The following is a 13,215-nucleotide window of genomic DNA, read 5'->3' on the forward strand; positions in this document are numbered from 1 at the left end:
GAGTTGCACAGCTCCTGAAGCACATTTTCTGCCTGGCTTCAAGTTCTTGGAGGTCAGTAAGCTAATCAATAACTAGAGCTTTAAAGTCATTGCTCTTCTCATCTAAAGGTCAGGAGTACAGCTGTCCAATATTCCTTTCTTGGATTCAACACAAAGCCTATGTGAGAGATTCTAATATATCTACAGATGTATTTCCCTCGCCGAGAGCATGTGAATTTTTCCTGCTTTCCCTCAGTTTACTGAGCTAAGTTATCAGAGGCATCTGGGAGAAGCTGTATTTTTTTTCATGGTCACATCACTCTCAACTTCTTGCAAAATCAGAAAGGACTTGTGTTTTCCTTTGTTCCTTAAGGAAAAATGTGTTTAATTATTTTGTTGCGTTTCTCTGCTGAAAAACAACATGTTGCCTTAAACTCTTAGGGACATTCAAAATCGTTTAAGAGGGAGGCTGCTGACAGTGATATTACTTTCACTCAGCTCTGCTTCCCCAGGATTATAAAATGTTTGCAAGCTACCAAAGAGTATGTATGCATATACAGTTCAAAATTCTCTCTCTGTGGTTTTATAAACACCTGCACAAATTCCATTTCTATCTAGCTAACACAGGGTCTCTGTGAACAGAGAAACCATTCTTTCCATTAAAATGTATTAAGAAAAATCCCACTGTGAGTAAGTCAGAATTATAATTGCTTGGCTTAAAGCTCTAGAGAGCCCAGCTCATTGTGGGTGCTCCCTTATGCATCTGAGATGGCATACTCTCAATATTATGACCAAGAGAGGGAAAGGATTTTATTTTGTGGGGCTTCCACCTTCCTTGCCAAGCCTCAGTTTGCCCCTGTGTGTTCCAGTTTGCTCTTGGGTCTCCAGCTTGCTCTTGCCCTATACATCCATTTTTCCTTCCCACTTCCTGCCCTGTAGACTTCAAACTCCTACACCAGACACGACAACAGACTTAGTTTAAGTAGAACCCACAATTGTGTAAGGTCAAATCCCCTCAGATAAACAGATCTTTCAGTGGTTCTACCTTTCTGTGTCAACCCTGATTGATACAATACTCCTGTCTCAAATATGCAAATCTCTGTTTGTATAAACATTGGACCCAAGCTGCCAGGATAAAAAAACTGATCTTTTAAATTTATTTATTGTTTTTATTCAGTGCTCATTGACTATATGAGCTATACCATTAACTTGTAGCTTGGCTATTTACATATTATTAAAGGTCAGGAGCTTATGGCTTTTCCTCAGATCTTGTTTCTGGACCTAATATAGCCTTAACATTAATCATTTGGCATTTGATGAGTGGAATGTGGATATTTACAGAATTTTATTTCCCATGTGAAGATCTACTCATTATCATATTTTGTTATAGGTTTGATAATTGTTACATTTATATGATGTCCTTTACTATTAAGTATAATAACTAGAGAAAAAAACAACTAATCCAGTAAATCATTCAGTGGAGATTATGCAATAGTATTTGAATTAAGGATCATTAGTCCAAATTCTAACATAATTTATAAGTAATAGGTTGTTACAAACAATGGGTGGCAACTTACTTCTTTAAAGAAATATCCTATGTTTTATTTTTTAGTTGGATAGACTCATCTTGGTGGTAAATGCATCTCGTATTGCCACCTGTTGTAGGAAAATAATACATGTTGCAAACCGGTGACCTGACCTCCATTGCTCTGCAGTACAGCATAAAACACTGCTTTTTATAGAGGTAAACGCACTGGTTGACTGATGATGATGGAACTCTGGAGCATCTTTCTATCTTTCAAAATCTGAAATAATTCTAATGCCAGAAAACAAAGGTCAAAGCATGGCATGAAAAAAAGATATTAAAAAATTAAACTCCCATGAAAGCTAAGCCAGAGGTATAAATTGCAAGTTGCTATAGGGTCATAGAAATCTAAGGGTGGGAGAGGCTAACTCAACTTATTACACTGCTGTGTTCCTGAATTGAAGTGCTTGGCAGTCTCAAGGGAACTGAGAGTGATTGGAGACAGGTCTTCAAGGCTAATGTGTGCATTTCTCTGTTTGTATGTTTATTGTTGAGGATTTGGTAAAATAGCGTCACTTTCTGCTCTTAAGAATCTCACAGTCTAGTACATCCCCACGTGTCCCTAGCTTTGGTGTTGGTTTCTGTATTTTCCCATCTAATTCCATGCACTGTTACCTTCTTGCCTTAGATCCTGGGCTGTTTTTGCTCTGAGTTAGTGGGATGGACTGACCTGGGCCTCCAGCACCAGATTCTAATGTTTGAATTAAGTGATTAACCATGTTATTCCTGGTGACAGGAAGCTCCCTGGCCCTCCCAACACTGTCCTCAGCAGCTGGAGTGTGTATCTTAGGAGGGGATTGATATCACCTCAGGCACTTTGCTGCTTTTTCCAGGCTACAACTTCTTCTTGTACACCTTGCTGCCAGGGTGGTTAATTCATCAAGCTGGAGCCCAGTGGGACTTATGACCAAAGGAAACACCAGCACCCCGGCCAGCGATGGCACTTGGCTTGATGTATGCTGCAAACTCTCATTGGTAGGCTTTCTGGCTGTATGACCTAAAACAAGTTCCTTAATCTCTCTGTGCTTCACTTTTCTAAATAGTACCTACTTTACAGGGATTTTTATGAAGATCAAATGTGTTACTATTGGTGAAGCAATTTGAATAGTGCCTGGGATATAGTAAGTGCTGTATAAGTGTTTGTCAAACAAATTAAGAACAAACAACTGAAGGGTAACAGACTATGCCACCCCAAAATATGTCTCTTTGGTATAAGGATTACATTGAGCCAATTATTTTTGAGAAACAGCAGACACCGAAGAAGCTCTGAAAACAAATCAGAGTATGTAGGAACATTTCCCTTTTGTGGGGGAAATGGACATTGATAAAGAAAATCTCTGTAAGTGTGTCCCCCTCTCTGTACCAGGGAAAGAAAGATGACTCTAAACCACAGGAGAATCTTATCATTGGAGAAGGCATAAAAATTGCAGAACAAACCTTGCCCTTGTTTACTGTGCTTTTCTGGTAATCTCTCATAACTGTTCCTGCACACACACACACACACACCCCACACCCCTACACACCTTTCTTTCCTTTGTCTTTAGTTGAAAGTGGTATTTAAGTTGGGCTATCTTAGGGAGTTACTCAGTTTCCCTGGTATCTCCTATGTATATGTGAGGTACCCATGTTAATAAGCTGCGGTTCATTTTTCTCATGTTTATGTCTTTTATAACAAGGCCTCAGCCAAGAACTCAGAAGAGTGAAAATTATTTTCCTCTCCTACACAGACTAGTAATTGGGTAGAGAAGAGCTAGTGATGACAAAGGAGAGAATTCTAGGATCTATTAGAGATGTCCTCAAGTACTTAGGAGAAGGGTGAGACCAGTGTCATGCATTTGTCATTCTTGACATAGATCTTAGTGAGCTCAGCCCTAGATATAATTTTAAAGGTGATATATTTATAATTACTATCCAACCTCTCTTCTTCTCTTTAGAAAAGATCTAAAATGTATTCTCTTGGGAGTGAAGTTTATTCATTTATTCAATAACATTTTATTATTATATTATTACTTAGTTCAAGGCAAATGGTACATGGTGGACACATATAAGGAACTTAAAATGCTTCCAGCCCAGATAAAGATTCTGGGTCAGGGAAAGTGTCATTAAAGAAAAGGTATTTCAGCTTCAGAGCTGAGAACTTAGAGGACCTGGTTAGGACAGGGGTCTGGCCTTGAGGAAGAGAAGGCATTGGGGGGGGCGGGGTGCATCATGGACAAAGGCTCTGGGATCATTTTGCACTATATGAGATCCAAAAAAGAAAAAGAATCCATGTCTTCAAAAAGGGAAGTGTGGTCGTAGCAGATGTTTTACATAATCACCTGTCTCCCCTAAGGGCAGACTATGTTGGTGCTATATAATTTCACCAGCATGATGCAATATCAGTAGGGAATAGAGAGAATATATCTAATTGGGGGGAGGCAAAACTTCATGCAATAAATTATGTTAGGGTTTTAAAGGATGGATTGAGCTTCAGTAGATATAAATAAACTAGAGGATAAGAAACTATAGACCAAATGCATTATTCTAAAATAGTAACGTTTCTGGTATTAGCAAGATGGCAGAATTTTTTGTTTGTTTTTTCTTAGGTCCCTTCTCTGGGCTCCTGAAAGCAAAGCATGGAATCTGCTGCCAGAACCGCTTATAATAAAATTGTCCTGTTTATAGGTTTTTGATAAGCTGTTTTTATTCTTGAATAAATAAGAAACGATGCCATTGTCCCCTACAAAATAGCTGAGATTTTACTTGAACAAAATCTGTTTGGAAATGTTAAGCTGGTTTTGCAGAACTAATATGCCTCAAGGTGGTCATTCTCTCTGGATTAAAGCTGTGGAACAATTGTGGCTCCTGTTACAAGGAAAATGACAAAGGGCCATTATGAAAAGGGACAAAAATCTCTGTTCCCAGAGGGGGACTGACAAGCTGAAAGTCCCCCTCTACAAGCCAACACAAAAGCCTGATTGCCTCCAATTGTTTGTTTATGTAAATCAAAGGCAGCCATTAATTCTGCAAGTGGGACTGCTAAGCAACAAAGAAGGTGGCGATTGGCCTGGTTCTTGCTCCTGGGCTGGTGGCAAATCTGACAACTCCTATTGCTTTTATTCTAAGCTCTATCTGGGCACCTTTAGAAAAAGAAGCTGTTATTATGTACTAAAGTAAAAAATTTGTATTCTTGGAATAAGAGTTGGAACTATAGGACTTGAAGGCAAGAGGACTTATCAAGGATTGGTTTACTCAGTTTCCCCAAAGCTCCCTCTAAGTCGGACTCAACTGTCCATCATGACAGATGTTCCAGTGACATTCAGCCAGGTTGAGTGTAATGGGGATACGCCACCTGAAAACGGTAACCGACCAATCACCAAGACAAATGAAGTCAGTGATGTGGATGGCACCCCACCACACTACAGGGTAGAACCTGGTCTTGAAGGTTTACCCACAGAAGGAAACCAGGAGAAAAGTGAAAAATTACAAGGGAAGATGCTGCTCAACTGGTCCAAGGATGAGAAGATTCTTAAAGGTAAAACCTTTTCCTTCTCTTTCATTTGCTTGATTTGATTTATAAACTCACTCAGGTTTCTTTCAATAAACTCTTATGACAAGAATGAGCTGTACATTCTTGCCCTATCCTTGCCCAAATGTGGCCCCTTTTCCTACTGGGGCTGCATAGCATAAGGACAAAACCTCTGCCTCTGGTCAAATTCATACTTATTTGTTTGATAGTTCTGTGACTCTGGACAACTTTCCTAGCCTCTTAAAGACTTCTTTTTCCAGGAGAAGGCAGAATAATAGGGCAGACGCTTGTCGGGTTGTTGTGAGGCTTACTCAGTGTTGGTTGAATGTTAGCTACTGTTATTTATTATTCTATGGACAGTCCCATTATTATTTCAGCAAAAGGAATTCAGAATTTCAAGTTTTCCTTCTCTATATACCATAAAGTGTTCGAATAATGCTTATATATCTTAGATATTAAAGGAAGATTATAGTTATGTTTACAAATAAAAGGAACCAATGAAAAAATGAGATGGAAGGATAAAATAGTTATTTTTAGTGATCACATTTAAAAATCATAGAATCTCCTTAGAGTCTAAATTACTAACGTATTTAACCTTGAACTACCTAAGTATTAAAATGTTAATCTTGTGTGTTTTTTTCTCCCAGAAAAACCAGAAGAGAATCTCTTTATTGTTCATAAGGCCATCACAGATCTTTCTCTCCAAGAAACAAGTGTCGATGAAATGACATTCAGAGAAGGTAAGAGGCAATTATCTCCATTTTGTACACAGAATTTGTTTGACTAGATATGGATGACAGCTATGGCATGGGATGTTGTGTGAGTGTGGTGTTGAGAAAGCAATCTAGACAATGTCTTCCACAACTCAAAGCTTCTATAGGCAGATGAGGAAGTCTTGATTATCTGTGGGTTCCAACCTTAGGAAGTATTCTAGAAGCTTCGAGATTGAGACTGCATGGATTGGTATAACTGATTGGCACACTTTGACCTGACAATACATCTGTCTCTTAATAAGTTAGTCCACTAAATCAACCTTTAAAAAATTTTTTTTTATTTAGTATCTCCAAATCTGTGTGAGGCAACTTGTTAAGTGTAAATGTTTCCAAAATGGGTTTATTCTAAAAATTTACCATTACATGCAGTTTAAAATAATACACATTTATTTGATCTGAAGGTAAATTCCAGGCTTCTCATATAAACACAGAATGGTTACCTAATTCTTGTCAAAGAAATTTCCCAGGTGATAAAGTTAATTTTAATTTTTTCCCCCAGAAAATGGGAAAATAAAAATAACATTAATTTTTAAGTGAATATATTATATTTTAAATAAACTCAAGAGACTAAGAGACACACAACCTTTTAGACTTCTCTTCTAAGGAGACACTTACACTCAAGGAATTTCCAAATACAGAGAAAGATAAAAATCTATTAATTAATCATTTATGTCTTCTTTTGCAGCCATAAGTGTCTTATTTCAAAATTGAAGTCAGCTTGTTAGACCTAAGCAATTTAGTTTAGTTAGGACCTTATTAGAAAAAATATTGACAAGATTATTGGTTGAATTATTAGAACATCACATAAAATAGTAGATTCCAAGGAAGACATGGATGTGATTGGCAGTTTCCCGGGTTTGCCCACTTTGCCTGGACACCTCTCGGACTGTCTGCTGGCCACATGCAGTGGTCTGCTGTGTAGACACTTAAGGAAGAATGTAGTAAGCAGCAGGCATTGCCAAGCTCTTACAGTATCACCGGTAATTTATCAGACTTAAGCCCCTATGAAATGAGCTAAATCTCTTTGCCCTAATCTTTGTGCTTCCAGTGTAGCTTTTGAAGGCAGGGATCTCAATCTTCCACCTAGAGCCCCTTTCAAATTTCTAATCCAGAAGCCCAGTGGAGACAATAGTTTTCTAGGGTCTTTCATTTTTATCAAACAGAGAACAAAAGTAGTCTGCATCTTTAAAGTGGTGGGTCTCAGGGTGAATTTGCCCTGAGTGGATCCTTTTGTGATTGGTGGAACACATGTTTTTTCTGTAAGCTACAGGTATACATTTTGTTGTCTTTTTCCCCACAATGGCAAGCAGCTATAAAGTCTCCAAAGAGAATACTCCTGGGTTAAAAAAATAGAAAGATGCTAAAAATATTGAGGAAAAACCTATCATTTAAATTCAACAAGTAATTTTATGCCTGACAACTCCATACCTGAGTCCTGAATATGAGCAAAAAGATCATTTTATTTGATTCTTGTGGGAAAGAAAACAAATCAAAGCTCAATGCTCTAATGCATATTTATTCATAGTGTGAAGAACATGGGCTGGGCACCTGTTCAAAACTAGTTAGAAGTAATAATCCATCTTCAATTCTATCTTTTTTTTGGTAAGTTTACAATTTGATTCCTATAGTTGGGAAAACAAAATAAAAAGAGAATGAAAAATCTTTGATGGGAATGAACTTGTGAACATCTTTCAGTGAAAATAGAAACTTGTGGAAGGGAGGGCAACGAGAAACGTCGTCCCTCACTTTAGCTAAAGACTCATATAGTGTTGAAAGGGAACAGTGAACCCAGGCCTGAATCATGCACATTACAGACTGAAGCTTCCCACACAAGTCTGCTGGAGCAAAAGCTCAGAGAACTACCTCTACTCTCTTATAATTAATACTTTTTTGAATTCTCAATGAATATTGTTGAGAATATCCTGATATGATCTGTTTGTAAAGAGAAATTTGCAATGAATTAAGTCATAACATGGGACCAAACAACTTAAATTAATTAATTGTCATTAGGGACATGTCTAAAACAACAGGCCAACCTAGCACTCCGTAGACATGACCTCAATATTATTTTTAAATCTTGGCTCTGTGGGAATTCATGGCAGGTATTAGACTAAAGCTTGTGTGCTTTGGTGGGTCTGACTTAGCCTCAGCTTATGATTTCTGACCATCTGTGCTCCTCTCCTCCTCCTGCAGCTGGCACTTTAGACCAACTCTGAGAAGCGTGGTTGCAAATACTGAATGTGCTACTCTGAGCATGACAAGACGTGGGCAGTCATTGTTTTTATTATTGGAAGAAAACACTTTTTCCCCGGGAGATTTTTTTTTTTTTTTAATTTTCCTTGAGGTGTGTGTGTGTGTGTGTGTGTAAGATATAGGTCCAAATATTTTTTTTACATATTCACATCCAGTCATGACAGTCTAGACAAGATTTTTAGAAGTGTATCTCTCAGGGGATACAGCCTCACTCAATACAGTATCCACAACAACAACAACAACAACAAATCCATAGTCAAGTGAGGCTGAGTGGCCCACTTTCTAGGAGGTTTACAACATTCATTAGCATTTAAAAGGCTTGGATAAATTCTGAAGACGCTTGCTTAACTGTGTTTAATGCAGTGTTTTCCAAACTAGTTTGATGAAATAGCCCATTGTATTGTACAAAATATTCATGACCCACAAAACAATATTTCATAATACATATGTGGGGGAACGGTTGCCCAGAAAAATAATTTGGAGAATGACACCTGAGTATCTGGGAGCCTGTGCACATCTCAACTACCAATTGGTTTTGCTCCAGGGCATCAGTGGAAGAAGATTCCTCGGAGCAGCAGCCAGGAAGCAAGCGCACAGGACGAGCTTGCGGGGCAGCCTCTGGGGGAGAGAGGAGGCGAGGGCAGGGAGCACACAGTCTACCAGGCGACGGCAATCGAGTGGCTGGGCTTTCCGAAACCTCGCCAAGTCCCTGTGCTGCACCACGAAGAGGAAGGGGTTTGGGACGAAGAAACGAACAATGAAGATGATGATGAAGATGAAGTTCGAGTGATAGAATTTCGGGGAAAAAATGAAGAAGGTTCTCGCATAAAAGAGGAAGGTGACCCAAGTGAGGACTCCCCACTGAGCAGCCCCAGCTCCCAACCTGTGACGCCTGATGAGCAGCCAGCTTTGGGGAAGAAGGGTGATATTTCCAGAAATGCTTATTCCAGATACAATACAATATCCTACCGGAAAATCAGGAAGGGGAATACCAAGCAAAGAATTGATGAATTCGAGTCTATGCTGCATTTATAACCCAACTGGATCTGAGACGTCCTCAGGCGCCTAAAGCGAAAGCTAATTCTGTTTTCCTTGAAGGCCTCGTTCGGCTCTCCCCCTTAGAGGTGTGGAAGCTTTCTTGCTGTTTCGCTGTAGGAGAGTGTGGAAATAACCCTAGGCAAAAGTCAGGCCGGTAGCTTCAAACCAAAACCCTTTACATTCATTAGCGGACATTTGCTTTTTAAAACTTCACTAACCTAGCATTATGTGATAAGCCCTGAACAGCCAGAGCCCCTGGGAAATCTGGCACGATTTGGCTTTATAAAGGAGCAGTGCTGGGAAATGCAGTCATTAAATGAAAGAGACCTGTTTGAGATGATTCCTATATTTCTTTTGGGGTCTTTCTCCCTATACCTGAGGCAGATTAGAAAGTCTGTTGTTAACCCTTTCTTAACTTTTAAACACTATTTTATAGACTCTGGCAATAAACTTTTCAAAATACTTTGCCTTTCCTGTTATCTTCGAAAAATGTTTTAAGTGGTTTTCTTGGCACCTGCAGAGTGAAAATTCTGTATAGGCTTCTTCCTCAGTGTTACCATTCACTGAATTTCCTCACCAGAGGAGCGGAGCGATTGTTAGTCAGGAGAATTCTGTTTACTGAATGTTGCCTTTATGCTTTCAAGATGAATTACATCCATTGTGAGGTTGGTACAGGGAGAGGCTATAAGATTGGTGGGCAATAGACTAAAGAGTTATATTGGATAGTTTTATTTCTGTGACAGAAAATAAAATATTGTCTAGCAAAATTGAAGTAATTAAGAATGAAAATGAGAGCTTTAGCACATTTTAAAGAAAATACCTCCTCTTTATGATCACACTTTCCCTTATTAATAATATCTCAGAATAATTTTCTTTCCTTAGAAACCTGAGACAACTCTAGTCATAACTGTACTAGTTATTATGAAAATGGAAATAATTATCTTAGAATATTCTCAAAGTGGAGTGTGAGCATGCATTTTTAGTGAGAAAGCCCTGATAGTTGTTGGGAATATATAATTTACTGAACCTCAGCCAAAATCAAGATGCTTAAAATTGTGCTTATGGAGTTTCATCAAACCAATGTGTCAAATAATGTATTGAATATTTATGCAAAGGGAGAGTCTGTATTTATATAGATTTCTTAGATAGTTTCATAATTTTTTATTTCATGCTTCCATATATATTATCCAGTATTTTCTGTCACCACAGAAAATATATTTTTTGGCCCTGCAAATAAAAAGACAATTCTTTATTGTCTGAATGTAATACAGTCTTCATTGTACTCTTCAACCCTTTGTTTATTTCTTTTTCATTTTGTAAAATACCCTGGTTTAGCCCTTCTTAGTTTATTGCTTATTTATGTGTAAAAATTCCCACACATTCTAATGGCAATTTCTTTAATTCTTCCTGGTCATATATTTCCATAGTATCATATACTATTTATTTAGTGGTTACAAGACTAAATTTTAAATTAAGATCACAGTGTTCCTCTTATTCTTTCAAACAGATACTTCGCAAATTGACCATATAAATGTTCTGACACCCTTAACCTGTAGATTTCTTTCTTGACAAGTCAAGTTTTCAGAATACAGTTAGGAAAATCAGGTCTTTACTGATAAATTTAGGTAGAAAATTGATGCACTAGGACAATTTCCTGTTTATTTAAATCCTCTAAACCTGTCCATCAGGACAACCTATTTTGTTTTCTGAATTACTGATGACCCCCTACAGTTTTCTACTTAACCTCAAAGCTCAGTATTGTCTTAGCTGTCACAGGACAGAACCATATTGTTAATCGACCATCAACAGAGCCTGTATTTTAAATTATTCCAGAGGAGGTGATGATGTGATGGTGGGTCTATGGCCATGTGATGTGGTCAAGCAGGTAGCTCTTCTGGGACTCCAACATATATATATGTAACCCTGGCCTTTTTAGCTTTGTGCTCCTTTATGAGATGATTAACCAACCAGAAAGATTTTGTCAACAAAGACTTTTTCAGGATTGTATATTCAATGAGTAAACACATAATGCTTCTGGATGAGACAATGTAGTTGCAAAAGAGCACTGAAACTATCCTTTAAAAAAAAAAAAGAAAAAAGTTTTTATTAATTTTAGAGAGAGAGGAAAGGATTGGGAGAGAGAAACATTGATGGGCTGCCTCCTGCATGGCCCCCACCAGGGATAGAGCCTGGGCATGTATCCTGACTAGGAATTGAACCAGTGACCTCTTGGTGCATGGGAGGACACTCAACCAATTGACCCACACTGGCCAGGGCTATAACTATTCTTTGGCATTGCCCAATGCTGCCATCTTACTTTAAGGTCACAGTGATAGGTAGCTGTTTGATTCTTTGTAACCTAGGAAAGACAAGGGTCTGGTTCAGACTGCATGAAGGATATTATCATATTTGAAATTCATATGGGGCATATTAAGATACAAACTGGTAACTACACCAGAAAGTTCACCACTTTTGTGATTCATAGTTCAGGGTTGGAAGGACTCTGGTACCCGGTAGAAAGGAGAATTGATTTATTGTGAGAATGCTATTTCTTACATGACTTTTTATTTTCCTTGGTTGCTGGGTGAACAGGAATTCATAACAGCTTTATTTCTCTGTCAATTTTAAATCATCCTTAATATAAGGCTAACTTTGAAGACATAGAATATGTCACAGTCTATCTAGTAACAAATTAACTAAAGAACTTCTGTGTCTGACTTGCTCTCAATAAAAATGTGTGTGCTTGTTTTTGGTGCCCAGATTTTATTTTCTTTAGCTGCCCTTTAAAATTGAGAAAGAACCCTTGCATATCAGCAGTTATTAAGATGATCAATAAATGCTGCTTCAGAAATCAAGAGAAGGTTATTCTAACTCATTTACATTATTTATTTCAAAAGGTCTTAAAATGATCGTATATGAAATTGTACAAAGAATGTCTAATGGGTAGTATGTAATGTTCATGAAATTTTTCTATTATTTTTACATTTCTATTATTTCTATTATTTTAGATGCATCTTAACTCCAAAACTTGAAAACATATATATCTTTATAGTCATCAAGGTAATACATGTAAACTATGCCAACACTTACAGTATAATTTTTTCTGCATATTTACATGGGGTAGTACTTTTGGTACACTTTCAAATGGCGAATGGACATTTAAGTTTTTCAAAGTGATAAGAAAGGTATTTAAAATAAGTAATAATAGAGAATTATGGAAAAAGATGAAGCACCAGAGAATTATAAAGAAGAAATATGTTTGACCATATGAGAAAGGCAACTCCTTTTAAAGTCTGAACTTTCATTGCTTTATAAAAAACAAAAGGGCTATATAAAGTACGGTTAAATGTCATAGCAAATATTTGCCAATATGAAAATATCAGATAGTAACATAATAAATATGAATACCAAACTGTGTACACAGCTCATGAGGAACACTAGGTGACTAGGCCACACATTCAACATAAACACAATGACATGGGTAGAAATCAGTAGCAGGAGTCACTCAGATACATGGCAAACTGCACAATAAAATGATAATGTCTAGTAATTAACTGCTAGCTAGGGGAATTTTTGGAAATGAATTTGGAAAGTGATTTGAATTTTTACTTAGAAACTTCAAAATCAAATATTACATGTTTGGTTTCTTCTTTACAATACCTTCAGTTAATCAGAGGCAGAAACATTGGGTACTTAAAAAATGTTCAAATTAACTCCAAATTCCTTTTTACTCCATAGTTTTCATCTAGTTCTCCCATTAACAAATGTTTTCAGGTAATCAAAAACAAAATTCACTAATTTGACTTTGCCTTCTGTTGTTTTTATGTCCACCTCTTATAGCTAATATGTATAAAGCCAACAACATTTGGGCATTTGTTTGAAGGAGAGGAATTAAGACGTGTGTATAATCCTAACCTGAATAACAAGCATTTTGAAACTTTAGGGTTTGATTACACCTTTCAAGTATGGAAAACAATACCCGGAGTGAAAGTCCACCTGCACTTTTGTCCAGAAGGCCAGATGCAGACAGAGCTATGCACTTAAAAAGAGAGTTAAAAATATCCAAAAATATTTCTTAA

The 13,215-nt window shown here is 37.4% G+C and overlaps 1 protein-coding gene across 2 annotated transcripts; it reads left to right on the forward strand.

Annotated features, from left to right (window-relative positions):
* The first annotated feature begins 4,840 nt into the window (after positions 1-4,840).
* ERMN (ermin) lies at positions 4,841-9,133 on the forward strand. Of its 2 annotated transcripts, none has more exons than XM_016195588.2 (3): positions 4,841-5,078; positions 5,720-5,812; positions 8,643-9,133. In XM_016195588.2, the coding sequence occupies exons 1-3, from the start codon at positions 4,841-4,843 to the stop codon at positions 9,131-9,133; spliced, it is 822 nt and encodes a 273-aa protein (XP_016051074.2). The 2 variants fall into 2 exon arrangements, with proteins under 2 accessions (XP_016051074.2, XP_016051083.2); XM_016195597.2 differs by having other exon boundaries at positions 5,780-5,812.
* Positions 9,134-13,215: the final 4,082 nt, after the last annotated feature.

Source organism: Miniopterus natalensis, chromosome 8 (genome assembly GCF_054644295.1).
Source record: "Miniopterus natalensis isolate mMinNat1 chromosome 8, mMinNat1.hap1, whole genome shotgun sequence".
Taxonomy (NCBI): domain Eukaryota; kingdom Metazoa; phylum Chordata; class Mammalia; order Chiroptera; family Miniopteridae; genus Miniopterus; species Miniopterus natalensis.

Bases quoted from the DNA above. Each gene is read 5' to 3' on its own strand.
- ERMN (XM_016195588.2), top strand. From the start codon at position 4,841: ATGACAGATGTTCCAGTGACATTCAGCCAGGTTGAGTGTAATGGGGAT. The intron at 5,079-5,719 runs GTAAAACCTTTT...TTTTTCTCCCAG, and splicing joins GGATGAGAAGATTCTTAAAG to AAAAACCAGAAGAGAATCTC. The intron at 5,813-8,642 runs GTAAGAGGCAAT...GTTTTGCTCCAG, and splicing joins TGAAATGACATTCAGAGAAG to GGCATCAGTGGAAGAAGATT.